The sequence below is a fragment of the Eurosta solidaginis genome, chromosome 3 (assembly GCF_040869045.1).
Source record: "Eurosta solidaginis isolate ZX-2024a chromosome 3, ASM4086904v1, whole genome shotgun sequence".
NCBI lineage: Eukaryota > Metazoa > Arthropoda > Insecta > Diptera > Tephritidae > Eurosta > Eurosta solidaginis.
The window spans coordinates 62591268-62614354 of record NC_090321.1 but is presented as its reverse complement, the minus strand read 5'-3'; the positions used below and the strand labels follow the sequence as shown (position 1 = coordinate 62614354).

At 41.7% G+C, this 23087-nt stretch overlaps 1 protein-coding gene across 1 annotated transcript; it reads left to right on the top strand.

The window, feature by feature from the left end:
• Window positions 1-1058: 1058 nt before the first annotated feature.
• Window positions 1059-19226, top strand: GPHR (golgi pH regulator). Its single transcript, XM_067771984.1, has 7 exons — window positions 1059-1355; window positions 1431-1701; window positions 1766-1991; window positions 18030-18214; window positions 18271-18452; window positions 18526-18711; window positions 18779-19226. Exons 1-7 carry the CDS (start codon window positions 1314-1316, stop codon window positions 19046-19048), a joined length of 1362 nt encoding a protein of 453 aa, XP_067628085.1. The 5' UTR covers window positions 1059-1313; the 3' UTR covers window positions 19049-19226.
• Window positions 19227-23087: the final 3861 nt, after the last annotated feature.

Here is a 23087-nt window from a genome sequence, read left to right as displayed (position 1 = left end):
TACGGTTACCGATAAAGCACCAATGGCTCCAGCTTTAAGTCCCCATTACTGATACTTAGCATAGACTTGACTTGACTTGGCGTAAACTTGGCAACTTAGCCACGATTATACTCCACTTGGCGCATACAACCTGGCATCATAATCAGCGTTGAAATTTATTTTTAAATAAATGTCAATTTGTATGACAAAATGTCAAAATGAAATGGAAACAAACAAATGGCATCTCAAAATGTAAACGTCACTTAGAACTTACATAGAAAATCAAAATTCATTAGACTTCTAAGTCAAGTTAAGTGTGGCTAAATTTCAGGGATGCACCTTAACGTTAAGCTAATCGTTTATCAAAAAATTTCCACCCTTTCCGTTGAAACACTTCGAAATGTTATCGATAAAGAAATTATCAAGATAAATTGTATCTCGTTTTTAACCGAAACGAAAAGCTTTCGTTAATGTTAAAAACGTTAACAAAAACGTGATACTTTATGTTTGAATTGTGCTGGCAATGCTATAGCCATGGTGAAGCCGTAAGGTGCTAACAGCGAGCGAACATACACACACAAACTCCATGTAATTTGTTTGTGTAATTCGTTGGTGGTAATGTCAAAAATACTCTGAGAAATGTTCGTACTGTCAAAATTCATGAGAAAAGATGCAATCAGCTTGGCTAATGCTTTCACCTTTAATGACTCCGCCATCAATCAGCTTTGCCAGCATAGTTTTAAATTAATAATCAACATAAACGATTTGATTTCGTTTTGATATGGCAGAAAACGAAACAAAATCATTTCGTTAATTTGACGTTCTTAACGTTAATAAACGAAACGAAATGACTTTGTTTCGTTTATTGACGTTAATTATCGTAACGAAATGATATCGTTTCGTTGGTTAAGCATGCCTGCTAAATTTTGAGTAATCAGTAACATGCAATGTTCATTTAACAGAACTGTAAGTGACAGTTCTCAAGCGAAGTCAAGTCTATGTTAAGTATCAGTAATGGGCCCTTTACTGCCGCATTATTCCAACGTGAGGCCAGCGCCAACACGACGCAAAAGCTGAATATATTTTTGCCTTTAGTTCGTCAATTGCCGCGTAACAAAATAATTGTTATATATTGAAACATCTGGTCACTTCTCATTCGTCATTTGTTTACGTCTGTTTTTTTTTTTGTATGATTTAATGGCGATTTGCGGCTTCATTTTAATAAAAATAAAACTCTACCCCAACAGATTTGGAACAATAAAAGATGAACTGAGCTAGATAAAAGGTTAAGAATTTAATTAAAAGTAGTGTCGCTTTACAAATACCGTAGGGGTATGGCATTTTTAGAAGACTGCGTTATCGTGTTCGTGTCACAGGTAAGTAATGGCAGCTGCGGCATCCGCGCCCAAATAAAACCATTTGTTTGACATTAAAATATTTTATTTTTGTAGATACTCTTCTTTACTGGAGGCTGGCTATTTTTTATGAAACAACTTTTTAAAAACTATGAAATACGACACATTTCCGTTCAGCTTATATTCTCAATATGTTTTGCATTATCGCTCACCATGTTCGAGTTGATAATATTCGAGATTTTAGGCATTTTAGAATCTAGTTCGCGCTATTTCCATTGGCGTTTGGGATTAACGCTTTTACTTTTAATGGTAATTGCCGTTATCCCGCTTTATATTTGCTATTCCGTCATACATAGTTTAACATTTGGTAAGTGGATAGGAGGAAATACAGCATTGGAAAGTAAATAAGGTTTCAATTGAATTTCTTTTAGTATCCGATAAATGGGTTCGGATCCTGACTGTACTGTGCTGGCTTGTGTTCCTATATGGCCTTTGGAAAATCGGCGATCCCTTTCCGCTGTTAAGTGTTTCACATGGCATTTTCACCATAGAACAAGGAGTATCGCGTATTGGCGTCATCGGTGTTACGGTTATGGCCGTGCTGTCTGGTTTTGGTGCGGTCAATTGTCCATATCAAAGTATGACTTATTTCATCAAGTAAGTAATGCAATCAAGTCTTAAGAAAAAAAAAGTAGTTTTATCAAGTTCCTACTACTTTCGGGCACTAGCGGATTTCTATATGGCAAAGGGGAGTCATCATAATGCGCTACAACTGCGGATTTTATTTTTATTGCATTTTTTTTTCGCATTCCATGCCAGGAATAAAAGTTTTTTGTTTTTATTGGTAGCAAGATCTAAATATCTTCAGATAAATCTACCTTAAATCTATTATTAAGATAACACTCGAACTAAATATTGACTTCCTTACACATATGAAAAGGAAATGATTACAGTTTCAAATCGTCCGGTTTATTCGTTAGCCACGTAACTATACTTTTTGCGAAAATGTTGTTGTTGTAGTGATAAGGACACTCGAAAGCTTTGGGTAGCGCCTCTAACACCAATCTCCGTATGTTGTTGTTGTAGCAATGCTTCGCCCCACCTAACAGCCGCGACCGATCACAAATTGTCATCAATATCCTCTAACGGGAGTCCAAGGAAAATTGCCGTTTCAACAGGGGTGGACCATAAGGAAAGGGGTGTTAGAGGCGTTGGTTCCACATTACAATTAAAGAGATGGCTGGTGTCATGTGGGGACACATTGCAAGCGGGGCATACATTTTTTATGTCGTGGTTGATTCTGGATAGGTAAGAGTTTAACCCGTTACAGTATCCAGAACGAAGTTGAGCAAGAATGACACGCGTTTCCCTGGGGAGTATGCGTTCCTCTTCCGCGAGTTTTGGATACTTTTCTTTAAGTACTGGATTCACCGGGCAATTCCCGGCATAAAGTTCAGACGCCTGTTTATGGAGTTCACCAAGGACCTGCTTGTGTTTTTTCGCTTCATACGGCTGGGTTCTCAGGTGCCGTATTTCCTCAAAATGCTTACGGAGATGACTCCTTAAGCCCCTAGGCGGTGCTGGTTCATCAATCAGATGTCTGTTGGGATGCTCAGGTTTCTGGGTATTCAACAGGAACTGTTTGGTCAGCATCTCATTTCTCTTCCTGATGGGGAGTATTCTCGCCTCATTATGCAGATGGTGCTCTGGGGACATAAGAAGACAGCATAAGAAGACAGCCCGTGGCAATTCTGAGAGCAGTATTTTGGCAGGCGTGTAGCTTCTTCCAGTGGGTAATTTTTAGGCTTGGCGACCATATGGGTGACGCGTAGCACGTAATCGGCTGGCTAATTGCTTTGTATGTAGTCATGAGCGTTTCTTTATCTTTTCCCTAGGTACTGCCAGCGAGGGATTTGAGGATTTTGTTACGGCTCTGAATTCTCGGAACAATTGCGGCTGCGTGCTCACCAAAATGTAGATACTGATCAAACGTCACACTCAAGATTTTGGGGTGTAGGACAGTCGGTAGCTTAGTGCAATCGACGTGGATGTTCAAAATGGTCGAAATTTGGGACGTCCATGTTGTAAATAAGGTAGCGGAACATTTATTCGGTGATAATGCCAGGCTTCGCGAGGCGAAAAAACTGGAGAGATCAGGAAGGTAGCCGTTTATTTTATTGCATAGCTCATCGATCTTTGGGCCTGGGCCTATGGCCATTATTGTGCAGTCATCGGCGTAGGAAACGATTGTGACTCCTTCCGGTGGTGAAGGTAGCTTAAATATGTAGAAATTAAACAAAAGTGAGGATAGGACACCACCCTGTGGCACCCCTTGTTTGATTCTCCTTGGTTTTGATGTTTCGTTTCTAAATTGCACCGATGCCTGCCGACCACCCAGATAATTTGCGGTCCACCTTTTAAGACATGGGGGAAGGGTAGACTTTTGTATATGTATATTTACTCAGTTTATTTAACATGAGTGGATATGAACATTTCAATATAAAATGTGTTGAGTTAATACTAAAGAATAAAAAAGAATAAGCAAAACAGAGTTGCCAAAATGATAGTAAATTAATTCAGTGTGTGGCGTTACCACTTCGTTTCATACATAACATTTTTCCTTCCTCTGCAGGAGTTAAGGTGAGAATGGAACTCTCGGTTTCCTTTGTCTGGTCGACCGCCGAGGGGCTGCCGGCGTCTCGCTTAGTTCCGGATCTCTTTCCGGTGTCGCCTGCCGTGCTGGTGTTGAATGCGATGGCGGTGTATCGTCCTGTATTATTGTAGTGTTGGGAGTAGAGAACCCTTCCAAATCTTCTTCTGAGCCCAATGATATATTTTATGGTGATTCTATGGGTGCTTCGACTTCTTCGTGGTTTTCTACTATACCCGATGCAGCTGTGCCGTTCTCTTTAGCTGCAACTCTCGTTTCATGATGATTCACTTCCGGTGTTGCTTTATCGGGCCCCGCGTGTGACTTCCGTATTTGGTCTACATGTCTTTTTATCATTTTCCCATTGAATTGTATTTGATAGCGAAGATCCCCTAGACGGGCGTGTATTGTTCCTTTGAGCCAATTAGAAATTCGCGGGTTACCCGACAGGAAGTATACGTTTTGATTTACCTTGAACTCCCTTCCCTTTTTCTTGAGATGCATGTATTGTTTTTCCTCTACTTTCTTCGAGATTTCCTCTGGTCGAATCAAGTCCAATCGTGTTCGTAGCTGCCGCCCCATAAACAATAGTGCTGGCGAGGTGCCTGTTGTCGAATGTGGTGCATTTTCGTACTGTCTCAAGAATTCGTTTATGTTTTCCTGCAAAGAACTATTCGTGGTACCCATTGCTTTCAATGCGTTCTTGACCGTCTGTACGCTTCGCTCTGCTTGTCCATTAGTTGCCGGGTGATACGGTGCTGAGTATTTGTGATATTTAACACCGACTGTAGTCAGGAAGTTGTTAAATTCCGCGGACGTGAAATTTGTTCCATTATCAGATACAACCGTTTGAGGAACGCCATAAGCCGCAAATACGTCGTCCAGCAAAGTAATTGTCGCGGCCGCCGTAATTGATTTAGTGATTTTCACCTCTAACCACTTGCTATACGCATCCGAGATTATCAGTAGCATTGCTCCTTCGAACGGCCCCGCATAGTCAATATGAATGCGTTCCCACGGTCCCTTGGAATACTCCCAATGATGATCGCCACTTTTCCTGGGTTTGTTTGCCTGTTTTGCACATGATTCGCATTTGTTCGCCATGTTCTCGATATCATTGTCAATGCCCGGTCAGTATATGAATGAGCGGGCGATTCCTTTCATCTTGACAATCCCTAGGTGTGATGTGTATAAATTGTCAAGCAGTTTGGCTGTGTACTTTGGTGGAATGACGACGCGATGCTCGAACATCAAACATCCTGACGATAGCTTGTAACTCACTTCTGGGGACTTGTATCCTGTCCTCTTCAAGCATTGACCTGTTTCCAGCAGTTTAATTATTTTACCCAGTCGCTCGTCTTTTCTGGATTCGTTTGCAATTTTGTCGGATCTTAATGGTAATTGGTTGATTTGGCGAATCACAAAGTTTTCGAACTCGTCGTATTCGTCTGGATTATCCGTATATGCCTGCCGCACCTGTCCCACCTGTAATGGTTGCTGTCGTAGAGGGTGGGCCCGTGAAAGATAGTCGGCGTTAGCGTTTGCCTTTGAATTTTTATACACCACTTCGAAATCAAATCTACTCAGAAAGTCTGCGTAATTAGCCATTCTGATAATGCAAAGTACTGGTAGAGACTTGTCTGGTTGTAAAATTTGTGACAACGGTTTATGATCTGTGATTAGCGTGAAATGACGCGCGTATAAATATTTGAAAAATTTCTGAACTGCCCATACTATTGCCAGTGCCTCTTTGTCCATCTGTGGGTATCGCTGTTATGCAGTATTCAGTGTTCGACTTGCGTATGCAATGTGTCGTTCAGTTCCGTTCTCTAAGCGATGTGATAGCACCGCTCCCAACCCTGTTTGACTCGCGTCCGTCGCTAGTAGAACCGGTAGTGCCGGGTTGTAGGGTATCAAGACTTGTGGAGAAACCAGCGCCTGTTTTAGATACTCAAAGGCTGAATTTGCCTCTTTGGACCGGTGAAATTTTTCGCTTTTCAGCATATCGCGCTCTCGTCGCCAGGTCTGGGATAAATGCACTATAGTAAGTAGCTTTTCCTAAAAACAGCTGTAGCTCCTCCACATTCCTTGGTTTGGGGCTATTCAGTACAGCTTCAATGTGTTTGTCAGATTTATGCACCCCCTGTGCGTCGATGCGATGGCCTAAAAACTCCACCGATGGAGTAGCAAAAACACACTTTGAGTTATTGAAGCGTAGACCATTGCATTTGATGCGATTTAGCGTTGTCGCCAAAACCCTCAGCAGCTCTTCAAAATTTTCCGCGAACACCAAGATGTCATCAAAGAAATTTAAAACGTTTGGCACTCCTTGCGGGAGCGTCTCCATTTTTCTTTGCCAAATAGCTGGAATATTTTGTGCCCCATATACCGCACGAGTCGGTCGTACTAGTCCGTGTGTAGCTGTGTTTAATGTCAAAACATGTGCGAAATCATCGTCGATCGTAAGGTGTGTATATGCGTCGGTTATATCCAAGTGACAAAATATCGCCGATTTTTTCATTTTATTGAACAAGTCTTCCGCTTTAGGAATCGGATGTTCGTCAATAATCATTTTTGGATTAACCGTTGGTTTGTAATTGCCAGTGATGCGAATATCTCCATTTTTTTTCGCGACTACATGTGTTGCTGAAGCCCATTCCGAATGCTCTACTCTCACGTAAAAGCCAGACTGGATTTTGCGATCTATTTCCTTGGCATACGCCTCTCTCAATGCCATTGGTATTTCGCGTGCTCGTGCGAACACTGGTGTGGCTCCCGCCTTCAGCTTCACTTTTGCAGGCGGCCCTCTCAACTTACCCGCTGTCGTGTCAAAGACTTCTTCGTAACTTGCAAGGAGATGTTGCAGCCGTTCTCGTTGGTTTTCTGAAAGTTTTGGCGCGGTTGAACTTATAGAGTTAATTTGCCTGGCTGACGAAAATATCTCCGAAAAGTTAATTTCACGTGCGAATTGTGAGATCCATTCTCTGCCGCAAAGTGTATCGAAATCTTCTTGGACAACATACAGATTCAGGCGCCGCTTAGTCCTCCCCATTGATGCGGTTACTACAACCCTACCCATGCAGTTCACTCTATGCCCCGTGTAGCTTGTAAATCGTCTATCTGTTTTTAATAATCTAAAATTCGGTTTTCTAGTGCGAAGAGTTTTATAATTAATAATGGCGCATGGGGCACCCGTATCAAGCTCCATCTGTATTTGCTTTCCATCGATATTTACGTGAAGCATTTTTCTGTCTACTGCTTTACATACATTAATGCTGTTCAGCTGCTGAACTGGTTCGAGCTCATCCTCTGAAATCTGATCTAGTTTTGCCTTGCACACTTTTGCAATGTGGCCCAATTTTCCACACGAAAAACATTTGGAGCTACTGAATTTGCAGTCTTTTCTGCTGTGTTGGCCCCCACATCCGTAACAATTTGCGGATTTTTCTTTTGGCTTCTTGGTCAACTTTTCAGCATTTGCATTCCTTTTTGTTTTGACTGGTTCGTATCCCAGTTTAAACGTTGGTTCACATGGTTGTTCCCACTCTGTACACTTCAGATCTGTTGTTGCACTTTGTGTTAGTTCGATTGTGTGCGTAATTTCGTATGCCTCAGTAAAATTGTTTGGTTTTTTACTTATAACCTCATTGCAAATATAGCGTGACTCCACGCCATACAGTAACTGCTCTGTTAACATCCTATCCAAAAAGTCGCCATATTCACAATATGCAGCGCCCTTTTTTAAACGAAGTGCGTACTCGGCAATCGATTCGCCTTTTTCTTGCTAACTTTGTCTAAATTTGATACTTTCAGCATACTTGTTCCGTGAGCCATCAAAATGGCGAATTAACACGGTTTTTATTTCATTGTATTTCAGCGAGTCAGGCGTCTTTGGGCTAACAAGTATTTTTAGTGCGGCGTTCAGCTCTGCCCCCATATGCACGAGTACGAATTTGTGTTGTTCCTCTTCTGGAACTTTGCTCAGCTGTAAGGCCCGATCTACGCGTGTAAAAAAATCCTGCACTGAGGATTTGTCTTCTGACTTTATTCTGCAATACTAAACGGTGGCGGTTTGGTTGCTGCCCGCTGATTTGCATTTGCCCCAGCACTGTGGGACGCCCCCTCTACAGCCTCGCGAATTGCCCCTGCCAATGCATCCATCACCCTCTTCAAATCTTCCGGTGTGAGGCTCATCTTTTTAATCCCACTTCTGACACCACTTTTGTATATGTATATTTACTCAGTTTATTTAACATGAGTGGATATGAACATTTCAATATAAAATGTGTTGAGTTAATACTAAAGAATAAAAAAGAACGAAAAAGAACAAGCAAAACAGAGTTGCCAAAATGATAGTAAACTAATTCAGTGTGTGTCGTTACCACTTCGTTTTTTTTTTTTATTTTTATTTTTATGCTGATGAGAGGCTAGCTGCAAATTTGCTTGGAAATAAGGGAGCAAAAAGGCTTCAAGCGTCTTTGCTACTGGCGATAGGAGAGATATCGGACGATATGACTCTCCTATGTTAGCTGGTTTCCCAGGCTTTAGTAGCGGGACCACCTTGGCCATTTTCCATTTCTCGGGTATGACAAAGGTGGAAAGAGACAGGTTGAAGACATGCGCTAAATATTTGAAACCCTCTTTCCCTAGGCTTTTAAGCATAGGCATGGCTATGCCGTCTGGGCCTACTGCTTTGGATGGTTTAGCGCGACCAATGGCGTCCTCAACCTCTTTAGCGGTGACGCGCTGAATTTGTGTTTATGTGCGTGTCTATTGGCTCTCCGCCTATCTTTGTCGACCGTAGGATGCACTTTGTCGCCAAAGGCGATGGAAACTTTGTCTTTGTGCTTAGTCGGATTCGGTAGGGACTTTACGGTGGACCAAAGTTTACCCACACCGGTAGAGAGGTTACAACCTCTTAAGTGCTCCTCCCATTTCGCCCGCTTGTGTTCGTCCACAAGCAATCTGATGCGTTGGTTTATATCCTTTATTTGGGAATCGCCTGGATCAAGCTGTCTTATAAGGTCACGTTCTCACGGCCTCCGCCGGGAAGTGGGCCGGATTTCGGGAATTCTCCCGGCGGGAATGAAACGTGCCGAGGCGGATTCAATGACCTTACGGAAGGCACGCTCCCCTTGGCGGGCATCAGTCGGGATAGGGAGGGCAGCAAAGCGGTTGTCTGTAAAAGATTTATATTCTTCCCACTTTCCTTTTTTGAAGTTTATGAAAATGCGTTTTTCGGTGACGATGAAGTCGGCGGTAGGCTCGAGCGAAATAAGTATGGGCAGGTGGTCGGATGCCAATGTTACCATCGGCTGCCAGTTGACGCAGTTTACGAGTTCTGCGCTCACGATTGAGATATCTGGCGAACTGTGTCAGCTTCCTACCATACGTGTGGGGGCGTCTCCGTTTATGGTGCAGAACGTCAGTTCTTCTATTTGATCCACCAACATCTCACCCCTACTATCCGCCCGCAAGTTTGAGTGCCATAGATCGTGATGGGCATTGAAATCGCCTAAGATAATGCGATTGTTGCCAGTGAGTAAGGCTCTGATATTAGGGCGGTATCCACTGAGGCAACAGGTGGCAGGAGGGATGTAGATGTTGATGATTTCTAGGTTTGCATCGCCTGACCGGACAGATAGGTCTTGACGTTCTAAGACATTGTCCCTGCGGTCGATGCCAGGATCAAATATATAATATTTCACAGAGTGGTGTATGATAAACGCGAGGCCGCCTCCATTTCCGCTCTCGCGGTCTTTCCTGTGGATATTATACCCAGAGCAGGTCTGCAATGCAGATCTTGCTGTGAGTTTAGTCTCTTGAATCGCAGCAATACGGATGTTGTGCCGCTTCATGAAATCGACTATCTCCGTAATCTTCCCAGTTAGTCCATTACAGTTTAACTGCAGAATTCTGAAGTGCATAAGCGGAGACGCCGCCACTCTGGGGGTAAGTGACGGGTGACTACGCCTGGGTTGTGGAAGGCCAGGACGCAATTGCTGTTGTGGCCCTGGGACTGGGCGTCCTTGGGCAAGCATTGGGGTACCCGGATGATTTGGGTTTGCGACCTGGCAACATGGCGCGATGAAACCCGTCGGGGGGTTGCCGTCGCGGAGACCAGAACATCTAGGAAAGTGGCACCACCCAAGGCAGGAGCTGCATTGGGCGGAAGTCGCAAACATATTGTCACGGATATTAGCATCACTAAATTATCCCATCACTAAGGCGATGCTAAGGCCATGCCAAGCAGTATTTACGTTAATAATCAAATCAAGTATACACATATATAAGGCAGCCCAGAGAGATGTCACACACAGATGCATTTACTTATATGCCTATGTGCGCGCGAGAGACTGTAAACTACAAACATTCACATCAATAATTCAATCTTTATGTATCTACATAAACGAATAAATAATTGCGTCTACACATATGTACGTATACGAGCAGCGGAGCGGCAATGCACAAACACATGCATATATCTTATCTGAGTTGTCACAAGAGAGAGCAATAATTTGTGCACGTAGTTGTGGCTGGCGATTTTGTAGCCGAAACAACTAGTAAGTTCTGGAAATCGAAGAGCCTAGAAGTGTAAACTATAAAAGCGGGGCAAGCGAGTAAGAAGGAATTCAGTTTGATTTGAGTTGTCAAGCAGTTGCGATTAAGACGATATCTAGCGAGCAATAGCAGTATTATTTTGAATAGTAGAGTTTCATTGAGCTATCAATCAGTGTGGTTATTAAGCAAGCTATTCGTTGCACAGTTTGAGTGTATTGTGAAATACTTTAATAAACGCCATTTTGCATTATTACAAATTGGAGTTATTTATTCAACAGTTTAGTGATTCGAACTTAGCAGAGGATTGCAAATAAGAGGATTTGCAAGCAAAAATCGTTACAATTGGTGTCAGAAGTGGGATTGTTGAATAAATTCCAGAGGACAACAAGGACATGGCAAAGTTCAGTGAATTGAAGATCCAGCAACTAAAGAAGGAGTTGGAGAGCCGTGGATTGAATACAAGCGGCGTTAAACTTGAACTTCAGGCACGGCTACGAGAGGCAATGGAAGCAGAAGGAATTGATGTGGAAGAGCATGTCTTTCATCTTGATGGCGAGGAGACAACAAAAATTGAAGAGAAAAACGAAACATCGCAAACGGTTACCAGCACAGACTTGAACGTGATATTGGCTGCAATATCTGCACAAACGTCGACAGTAACATCGAAAATTGAAGCACAAGAAACACGTATTTCAGAAATGTCGACACAAATTTCTTCACAACTAGAATCGCAGGAGACACTTTTAACATCCAAGATGGAAGCACAAGAGGCACGTATAACAGAAATGTCATCACAAATATCCACAAATATGTCATCACAGCTGGAAGAACAAAAGACATATATGGCAACCCAACTGAAAGAACAAGAGACACGCATAACAGTACAACTAGAAGCACAAGAGGCGCGTATATCATTAAAACTCGAAGCGCGCATGGACGAAAAAATAATGCAGTTTGAAGAAAAATTCGAGGCAGAGGTGGATGCGTTGAGAGGTCGTATACAGGAATTGCAACTTAATCGGCCGGCTGCTTCAGCGAGTAATACAAAGGTAAAAACTCCATCTTTTGATGGTTCTGTTCCTTTCCAGGTCTTCAAGCTTCAGTTTGAGAAGACCGCAGCAGTGAACAACTGGAATGCGGAAGATAAAGTTGCTGCATTGTTCGTGGCATTGAAGGGGCCAGCAGCGGAAATCCTACAGACGATTCCCGAAGGAGAGCGGAACAATTATGAAGCATTGATGGCTGCTGTAGAACGACGTTATGGAAGCGAGCATAGAAAACAGATATTCCAAATTGAGTTGCAAAACCGCTACCAAAAAGCAAATGAGACATTGCAGGAGTTTGCTTCAGATGTTGAAAGGTTGGCTCATCTCGCAAATGCGGACGCACCCGTGGAATACACCGAGAGGGTAAAAATCCAGAGTTTTATAAATGGCATACGAGACGTGGAAACGAAGCGAGCTACATACGCGAACCCAAAACTGACATTTGCTGAAACGGTATCACATGCATTGACTCAGGAAACTGCCTCCCTATTAAGTAAACCAGCATATAAGGCTCATCGTGTAGAAGTAGAAAGGCCAGAATGGGTAGACACAATTTTGGAAGCACTGAAGGGATCACAACAGAAAAATGCCGGTGTTATTAAATGTTTCAAGTGCGGCAACCCAGGTCATATTGCACGACATTGCAGCACCGGTCCCAATAGCTCCAACAATGTGGGTGGCCGTAAACGCAGAGCTGAAGGAGATGAGCAAATCTCCAAGTCCACTCAATCGTTAAACTAAAGCGAGTCAGCCGCAAGGGGCGACAGCTGGCTCCCTCAATTGAATGCCCCATAATCTCTATCTCACAAATTGGAAGGTCAAACAATCTTACTGTCGGAGGACATGTGGATGGAAAGGAACGTTTACTGACTGTAGATACGGGTGCATCTCATTCCATAATTCGAGCGGATTTAGTCAACAAGAAGATAACACCATTGCATGGAGCAAGATTGCGTACAGCCACTGGAGAAGACAGCACGGTTCTAGGAGAAGTATCATGTGAAGTCGCAATTGGGAACGTCACGGTAGTACACAATTTTATAGTGGCAGAGATTGTTGATGAAATCATAATTGGAGTGGACTTCTTAATCGACCAGGGCATTAAGATCGACATGCAAAGCAAGACGATGCGATATAAGAACATGGATGTACCACTTAATTTCGGCTACGAGAGAGGCTACAGCAGTAAACGAGTGCTGGTGGAAGAGAGTCAGCGAATACCACCAAAATCCGAAGCAGTCATCTGGGCAAAGGTTGATGGAGATTGTGGGACAAACAAATTGTGGGTTGTCGAAGCAGCAAACAAATCAGCACTGAACATACTTGTAGGAAAAACCCTGGCTATGACAAAACAAGATGGACGTGTTCCGGTAAGAGTACTCAATGAGTTCAATTCACCACTCAAACTGACTAAAGGAGCTATTTTGGGAAGATGCCAAGAGGCTGAAGTAGTTATTAACTGTGAACAGCTCCAGGAACACGTTTCAGCTAGTAATACTAATCTTTCAAATGACATCACGGCATGGACGCAGGGGCTAGAGGAAGCATATCAGAGTAAGGCAAGACAACAGCTCCTAAAGTACGCGAACATATTTGACCAGGATGGTTCTAAACCAGGCCGCACCAACGTTGTGAAATATCAAATTGACACTGGAGATGCGGGGCCGATCCGTCAAGCTCCACGTAGTGTTCCACTGGCGAAGCGGGAAGTTGTGAGTCAAATTATACAAGAAATGAGCGACAGCGGCGTCATCGAACCATCAGCTAGTCCCTGGAGCTCACCGGTAGTACTTGTAAAAAAGAAGGATGGAAAAATGAGGTTTTGCGTGGGCTACCGGAAGTTGAATGACGTTACGAAAAAGGATAGCTACCCATTGCCAAGAATTGACGACACTCTGGACTCGCTCTCTGGTACGAAATGGTTTTCCACACTTGACTTGAAAAGCGGCTACTGGCAAGTGGAGGTAAAGGAGGAAGACAAAGAGAAAACAGCCTTCAGCGTCGGAGATGGTCTTTGGCAATTTACAGTAATGCCCTTTGGACTATGTAATGCACCAGCTACTTTCGAGAGACTCATGGATCAGGTATTGAAAGGACTACATTGGAAAACATGCTTGGTGTACCTGGACGACATCATCGTATTGGGCAAGAATTTCGATGAACATCTTAAGAACTTGGAGGAAGTTTTCCAAAGAATAGCTGGCGCTGGTCTGAAGTTAAGTCCCAAAAAGTGTGCGCTGTTTAAAAAGGAAGTAAATTATTTGGGTCACAAGGTAACGACAGAGGGCATCTGCACTGCGAACGAAAAGATAGAGGCTGTAAAGGATTGGCCAAGACCACAGAACCTACATGAATTAAGAAGTTTCCTTGGGCTGTGCACATATTACCGCCGATTTTTACAAAATTTTTCCAGCGTAGCCCATAGCCTCCATGAGCTTACAAGAAAAAATAAAGCTTTTGAATGGAAGAAGGAGCAAGAAGTGGCTTTCCAAACATTGAAGGGGCGTTTGTGCACTGCCCCAATGTTAGAATATCCGATTCCAGGAGCAACATTTATTCTAGATACAGATGCGAGTGGATATGCTATAGGAGGCGTTTTATCACAACTGGTCGATGGACAGGAGAAGGTAGTTGCATATTACAGCCGTTCGATTGGAAAACCAGAGAGGAACTACTGCGTTACGCGGAGAGAGCTGTTGGCATTGGTAGAGTGCGTTAAACATTTTCACAAATACCTCTACGGCCAGCGATTCCGTGTCAGGACAGATCACGCGGCTTTAAAATGGCTACTGCAGTTCCGTAATCCGGAAGGACAATTGGCACGGTGGATCGAGCGACTACAAAGCTATGACTTTTCCATTGAGCATCGAAAAGGTAGTACCCATGGAAATGCCGATGCAATGTCACGAAGACCATGTAGTTTGGAATGCAAGCACTGTTCAAAAGCTGTGGCTAAAGAAGACATTATAGATGTCCGGCTAATGACTATAACATGTACAGATGAATGGGACAAGGAACAGCTAAGAAAGTGCCAGCTAGAAGATGCAGATCTGTCACGTGTTATGCAAGGGCTGGAACGAAATGAAAGACCAAACAGAGAAGAGATGTCAGCAGAGAGTCCCATTGCGAAGTCATATTGGGCGCAGTGGAACAGTTTAGAATTGATATCCGGTTGCCTTCATCGAGTATGGGAGAGTGAGGATGGTAAATACAAGAATAAACTGATAGTTGTTCCCAGAAAGAGGATTCCTGATGTGCTCAGCGAGCTGCATAATGGTCCAAGCGGAGGTCATCTTGGAATCACGAAGACGCTCGAGAAGATTAAACAGAGATTCTATTGGGTTGGTTGCCGTCAGTCGGTCACTGAGTGGATTGCGAACTGCGAGGTTTGCAGCAGAGCGAAAGGGCCCAGAACACGAAGTCATGGCCAGATGAAGCAATATAACTCAGGTGCGCCATTTGAAAGGATCGCTATGGATGTCGCCGGTCCATTTCCTACTAGCAACGGCGGAAACAAATATGTACTGGTAGTTATGGATTATTTCAGCAAATGGCCAGAGGTATACCCAATCCCAAATCAAGAAGCGGAAACGGTAGCAGAAGTGTTTATAAACAATTGGGTTGCAAGGTATGGTGTACCAATGGAGATACATTCTGACCAAGGCAGAAATTTCGAATCAGCTGTGTTCCAGGAAATGTGTAAGTCATTGGGCATTCGAAAAACACGGACAACTGCATTGCATCCTCAATCCGATGGTATGGTAGAACGATTCAATAGAATATTGGAGGAGCACTTAAGGAAAGTAGTGGACAAGTACCATAAAGAATGGGATACCCGCATACCATTATTCTTGATGGCTTACCGATCAGCAGTGCATGAGACAACGGGCCAAACCCCTGCAAAAGTAATTTTTGGCAATGACCTTAGACTGCCAGCTGATTTGAAGTTTGGGATAGATGCCAATGCGGAGAGAAATGTCAGGAAATCCACTAGTGATTTGGAAGAAGAGCTAAGAGAAATACATGATCTGATAAGGCAACGAACAAAGATTATGAGTGACAAGATGAAAGCCAGATATGATAAAGCAATTAATTCAGAAGGTTTTGAGGAAGGAGATTTGGTGCTGTTATACAACCCACAACGAAAAAAAGGTTTGTCCCCGAAATTGCAGTGTAATTGGGAAGGCCCATACAAAGTTGTAAAACGGATCAACGATGTAGTGTACCGCATACAAACCATCGGTAAACCACGAACCAAAATGAAGGTGGTCCATTTGGAAAGGCTAGCAACGTTTAGATCGAGAGATTTGTCTGATCGGGACGATCAGACTTAGGTGGAGGGCAGTGTCACGGATATTAGCATCACTAAATTATCCCATCACTAAGGCGATGCTAAGGCCATGCCAAGCAGTATTTACGTTAATAATCAAATCAAGTATACACATATATAAGGCAGCACAGAGAGATGTCACACACAGATGCATTTACTTATATGCCTATGTGCGCGCGAGAGACTGTAAACTACAAACATTCACATCAATAATTCAATCTTTATATATCTACATAAACGAATAAATAATTGCGTCTACACATATGTACGTATACGAGCAGCGGAGCGGCAATGCACAAACACATGCATATATCTTATCTGAGTTGTCACAAGAGAGAGCAATAATTTGTGCACGTAGTTGTGGCTGGCGATTTTGTAGCCGAAACAACTAGTAAGTTCTGGAAATCGAAGAGCCTAGAAGTATGCAGCGTAAACTATAAAAGCGGGGCAAGCGAGTAAGAAGGAATTCAGTTTGATTTAAGTTGTCAAGCAGTTGCGATTAAGACGATATCTAGCGAGCAATAGCAGTATTATTTTGAATAGTAGAGTTTCATTGAGCTATCAATCAGTGTGGTTATTAAGCAAGCTATTCGTTGCACAGTTTGAGTGTATTGTGAAATACTTTAATAAACGCCATTTTGCATTATTACAAATTGGAGTTATTTATTCAACAGTTTAGTGATTCGAACTTAGCAGAGGATTGCAAATAAGAGGATTTGCAAGCAAAAATCGTTACAATATATATTCTGTGCTGGCAAACGGTGCAAAAGGAGGTAGGGACTAGCGGGGCTGCTGGAAGGTAGGGGAGGGGGGGGGCGCTTAGGCGTAGACTACGGGACGCCCTTGGGCGTGAACAGCAAGGAGCCACAAACGATTTATAAAAGTTACGTGGACGTTGGGTTTTGGGATCAAGCCCAGAACAACCTGTCCTATGCAACCATCCCTTACACGAGACACACTGAACAGAGTATGACCGTCCCAAAAAGATTCTTTTCCGGCAGATGCAGCAAAACCATTTCTCAGGACTGGGATCAGGAGACGGACCCGGATTGGATTCGATGCCTTCCCGGAGTAAGAGAATATGGAGCAGTCCTGCTGCAAGGAGCTGCTGGGAGGAAGACAATTTGTGGGAGGGACGCAACAAATTAAATGGGGTCACACTGAAATGACAGTCCTTGGTCGGGAAAAATCCCGAGTCGCTCCGGTACATAGAACCGACTGCCTTGGGAAGCGACCAATCTCCGTATGGTCAGCCCCTATTGAAGCTGCCAGTTTCCTTGGACTCCAGTTAGAGCTCTTTTATGAGTGGTCGTGCCCATTGAATGGGGCGAATCACTGTTAACACAACAAAATGGTCTTTTGTCTGATATAGATCCGGTACGTTCCGATAACTAGCACCATTAAGGTACTAGACCCCAGTAGGTTAGGGGTATTGCAATATACCCGCGGCAGGTATGCCTGTCGTAAGAGGCGACTAAATTACCAAATTGATTCAAGGATTTTGTAGCGCAACCCTTTCAAGGTGTTGTCAGCGCAATATATAGCTTCTCCAACCTCATCTACCCGTGGCGAATCCTGTTTCTTTTACAGCAAAGGCTCTGGCGACCCCAGCGGGTTAGAATAAGAATATACCCGCGGTAGGTATGCCTGTCGTAAGAGGCGACTAAAATACCAGATTTAAGGGGCTGTGTAGCGCAACCCTTCAGGTTGCCAGCGCAATCTATAGCTTCTCTAAACCCAATTGTCAACCTCACATAGCCGCAGCGAATCCTGTTTCACTAACAGACGAGGCTCTGGCGACCATCACATCGATAACACTCCCCAAAGCCTTCGGGGAGCAACTAATCGCTACAACAACAACAACAACCCCAAGTTCCTCTAGGTGGATGGAGGGCGGTGTGGCCTAAAAGGTCTCATGTGGTCATACCAAATCGTTCCCGAGATGGTCGGGCTAGTACCTTAAGAAACGGGAAGAAATATGTCTTAAAAGGCCGATTCATGGCATGCTCTTCACAATTTTAATATCTTTACTATATTGCTAGAGAAATCTTTCGCACCACCTCAAAGCAGTGCCTTATATGAAATAAATTATGTTTTCCTACATGCAGGCCGGTTTCACAAAGTGACATCATCAATTTGGAACGACGTCTTACACTTACATCAGATATGATTGTAGCGAAGAAGAAGCGCATTGCCTTAGAGGTACATCGTCGAAAGAAGGATAATCATATACGCAAAGGTTTATGGAATATACTTAGTTCGGCAGTTAATCGGTTGGACAGCAGTGGACAAGGTTTTAAATTGTAATAATATATTGTGAAAGTTTAAAATAACAATATAAATTTTCAGATATTGGACAGTTGCGCTTAGAAATATTCGGTTTGGAAGAGTTAATGCGTCAGCTTTTTCTCGAAATAAATTCTATGAAAAATATGCAAGAACGCCAAAAATGGTCGCAAACGCTGCAAGGGAAATATTTTAATGTTTTAGGCCACTTTTTTAGCATTTATTGCTTATGGAAAATATTTATTGTAAGCCAATACTCTGACCTCATGCAGGTCATTTTTTAAAAGTACTTCAATATTTTATTCTTTCTATTTCTAGTGTACCGTAAATATAATATTTGACCGTGTAGGACGCAAAGATCCTGTAACACGTGGTCTTGAAATCGCTGTCCATTGGTGTGGTTTTGATATAGATCTTGCCTTTTGGAATCAGCATATATCTTTTTTGTTAGTCGGCTGTATTGTGGTGACATCCATACGTGGTTTGCTGTTAACGTTGACAAAGGTACATAATTGCCTTTAACTTTCCTTGCCATTTTAAAAATCTATTAATTTGTTCCACTTCAACATAGTTTTTTTATCGTATATCATCGAGCAAATCTTCAAATATCATAGTACTAATTATGGCGCAAATAATGGGCATGTACTTTTGCTCATCGGTGCTATTGATGCGCATGAATTTGCCTGCCGAATATCGTGTTATCATTACCGAAGTTCTTGGAAGTTTGCATTTCAATTTCTATCATCGTTGGTTTGATGTGATATTCTTGGTGAGCGCATTGAGTACCATATTAGTTTTATATCTCTCACATAAACCTACATACGATGCAAGCATAGATTAGCTATAGCGTTTGTGTGCAAGTGTTTAGCATGAAACAATAAATTAATATGTAAGAATATATGTGTGTATGTATATTAATTTTTTTTATTTACAATTTGTAATGTACTATATATTCGTTTTTAGTACTAAACCAAAAATAATTAATTATAATTATAAAAAATATAATTCTGTTAAGCATAGTCTATTGTATTTAATTGCATACTTAGATACATGCAAAATTAAAAAAAAAGTAAAAAAATTCTCTGATTTGCACAAATTTCGCTGTTGTTGAGAAAACCAAAAGTTCTTCAATGCTGCTGAATGAATATTGCAACTGAATGTCCCATAATTTTAAATAAACGGTACTATATTTTAGCTATTAAGTACTATCAAATGAAACAATGTTTATACGAATAAACTAATATGATTTTACAGTAATACGTAAAGCAATCCGGTTTAGATAGATGGATTGTTGTGAGGTTGTGCACAGCGTCCTATGATCTTGTTTTATTCAAGGGGTTGTGTAGCGCAATATATAGCTTCTCCAACCCAATTGTCAACCTCACCTTCGAGCGGCGAATCCCGTTTCACTAACAGACGAGGCTCTGGCGACCCCAAGCTCCTCATGGAACTTGGGGGTGGGGAGGGAGGGATGGCCTGAAGGTTCAATGTGGCCATATAAATCGTTCCCGAGATGGTCGGGCCAGCACCATAATGGTGCTGTGTTACCGGAGCGTATCGGATCTGTATCCGACAAGGGACCATCACATCGATAACACTCCCAAAAGCCTTCGGGGATTAACCTAATCGCTACAACAACAACAACAACAACATCTTGTTTTATTTTATTTATTTACAGTCTTGTATACTTAATTTCTTAAATTTCCAAAATTACATCTATGAGATCTCTTTATGTTATTGCAATTGATTTTTGTGTTTACATCATTAAATTATCTAAAAGGCATTGTTTTGCAGTAGTTGAACAATAATTTCTTAAATTGATTGCTATTTCGACATTGTTTTATATCATTTGGTAGCTCGTTGTATTCTCTTATTCCATCGTAATATATATTTTTTTTTGTCGAATTCCGATCTTACAGCTGGCAAATGAAAATTGTTTCTATTTCTCGTTTGATAAGCATGCACCTCATTATTATATAACACGCGGTCGTTCAAATATGTCGGCAGCTTACCTAGTTTGATATTATGTATAAATTTTAAAGTGTAATAAACAGTAGTTGCTTTACACTCAGCCAATTTAGGCTATTAATCATTTCATGTATTGGAGTGTCATATCGTTTTTTGAGGATGAACCGCATAGCTTTATTTTGCTTCACCTGTAGTTTTGTAATGATCGAGTCAGCTAACGTAAATAAAATTGTAGGGCAATATATGAAGTGCGGTTCTACAATAGACCTATAGACCATTATTTTGTAATATTTGCTCACGTGCTTGCACGTTCGGAACATAAATCCAATTTTTTTTGATATTTTTGCCTCTATATATTTCAGATGCCCATCGAACTTGAGTTTCTCATCAATTATTACTCCTAGGTATTTCATTTCATCAACTCTTTGTATAGTACTATTTGTCATTTTTAGGGTAATATTGCCTTCTGTTATTTTTCTCCTCATGATCATCCATTTTGTTTTTTCAATATTTAGTTTTAACTTATTTTGGCACAACCACTTATATATAGCATCCAAATTCGCTTGCATTTTGGACACAGCTTCTATCTCCGTTGGACAGCTTATTATCAATAATGCATCATCTGCGAAAAGTCGTCTGTTGCAATAGCTAAGACAGTTTTTAATATCGTTTATGTAAATAATGAACAAAATTGCTGCAAGTACAGATCCCTGCGGTAGACCTATTTCAACATCAATTTCGGCCGACTGTGCATTTCTGATTACTGTTTTTTGTTTTCTTCCAGTAAGGTAGCTTTTAAACCAATCAAGAGCCGTATTTCGTACTCCCATTCTTTTTAGCTTTCTCAACAGGATAACCCTGTCAATTGTTTCGAATGCTCTTTTTAGGTCTAGGAAGACCGAAACTGTTATTAGTTTTTTTGACATGGCTTCTTTCCATTCCGTTATTACCAAGTTTAGGGCAGATTCACAAGAGTGTTTAGACCTGAAGCCCGATTGCTCATGTATTATAATTTTCTGATTGTTCAGGTACCCTAGAAGCTGGTCCTTCACGATTTTCTCTATAATTTTTTCATCGCTGGGCAACGTATTAATGGGCCGTATTTCCTCCGATTTTCCGTCCCGACTTTTTCAACTGGTACAACTGTTGAGATTTTCCAACTTGTCGGAAAGACACCTTTTTTAAAGCTTTCATTGATAATACACGTATATGCGTATCCTAAGTATTCCATACTGTCTTTAAATACACCTTCAGATACCAGTCTTTTTCCTCCGTACTTATTTTTTAAAGTCGCACTTGTTCTCATGAGCTGCTTCACGTTTATTTGTTTCAATTTAAATACACTTCTAATACTATCCTCTGGGGTTTCATCTGGTGTAGTTGTATCAATATTATTGCAAATTGTTCTTTTGCTCTCGACGAAGTAAAGGTTTAGTTGGCTTGCAATTTCATAGTCTTGTTCAATGATCATATTATTTATAACGATGCGTTTTATTTGCGATGCGTCACTCACTGTTCAAGTTTGTGGCATCTTTTAGACATTTCCACATTAGTCTTTGATTATAGTAATTTGCCGCTATTTTATTTTCCATAAATTGTTTCTTTTTTATTTTAATTAATTTTTTATAGTGCCGTTTTGTATGATTATAATTGTCCCATTCATTTGTATTTTTCGCAAGATTGAAAAGCTCATATTTTAATTTGTTAAGTTCAGTTAGTTCGCGGTCAGACCACTTATTTACTAATTTTATTTGTACTCGTTTCTCGTAGGTAAGCTTTCTCATTATATTACACAAGATAGAATTTATTGCTTGAACTTTAAGTCCTATATCACAATCATTAGCTTCCATAAAGTTGTAATTTCTAAGTAGAGCTATTAGATTTTCTTTTGTATAGAAGTTCGTATATTCTCATTGTATGCCTTTTTTGAGCAGGCAGATTGAAGCAGATGGTTTCGTGGTCAGATATTCTTTGGTCTTCCATATTTTTTATTTCAATTTCATCACTATTACTATAAAGTAGGTCTATTCTTGTTTGCGACGTTTCAGTTACTCTTGTATTAAAATTAATTAGTTGGTGCATTGACGTTGTCGCGAATGTATGGGATAGCTGGTTTGTGTATGTTGTGCCCTCATTCTCTTTAGAGTGCCTCATCCAGAGCTTTCTTAGTATGTCCAGATTGGTGATTGGCTTTAGAGAGTATACCTGCTTTCCAACTTGAGTGATTCAAGGATCACTAGTCTTCCCGCCACAGCATCGCATTCGAGAAGGATGTGCCTAGAAGGTTCAATGAGGTCGTTTTAAATACTTTACGGTTAAATGATGTATATTGGAACGATTTTCCGTCATCCCTTGTCAAATTTGGTTTCGAGACAAACCGGTTTCGGCGTTGTGCCATCATCAGTGTCGATTTTTGTCGTTTCAATTAGAAAAAGGTTTTCGTAAGCGCGGCCGCTTCTCGTTCCTCCATTTAGTAGGAAAAATTAGCAAATTGGAAGAGAAGCTTGGTCTTAATCTCTCCGAGTCGCCTTGTGCTGCATCCCCTGCCTTCCGCAGACCTAGGCTTTCACACCAGTATTCTTCTCTGAGGCATGCTCTTATCCTTTTGGCTAAGACCCTATCGCAATTATGGACTCGGCCCTTTCGGCAGCTACCTTTTTTTTTCGTCAGAACGTTGTTGTTGTTGTAGCAGTGCTTCGCCCCACCTAATAGGTGCGACCGATCACAAATTGTCATCAATATGCTCTAATGGGAGTCCAAGGAAACTTGCTGTTTCAACAGGGGTGGACCATAATGAAAGGGGTGTTAGAGGCGTTGGTTCCACATTACAATTAAAGAGATGGTTGGTGTCTGGTGGGGACAAATTGCAAGTGGGGCATACATTTTGTATGTCGGGGTTGATTCTGGATAGG

Bases quoted from the DNA above. Each gene is read 5' to 3' on its own strand.
- GPHR (XM_067771984.1), top strand. From the start codon at position 1,314: ATGGCATTTTTAGAAGACTGCGTTATCGTGTTCGTGTCACAG. The intron at 18,453-18,525 runs GTAAGCCAATAC...TTCTATTTCTAG, and splicing joins GCTTATGGAAAATATTTATT to TGTACCGTAAATATAATATT. The intron at 18,712-18,778 runs GTACATAATTGC...ACTTCAACATAG, and splicing joins TGCTGTTAACGTTGACAAAG to TTTTTTTATCGTATATCATC.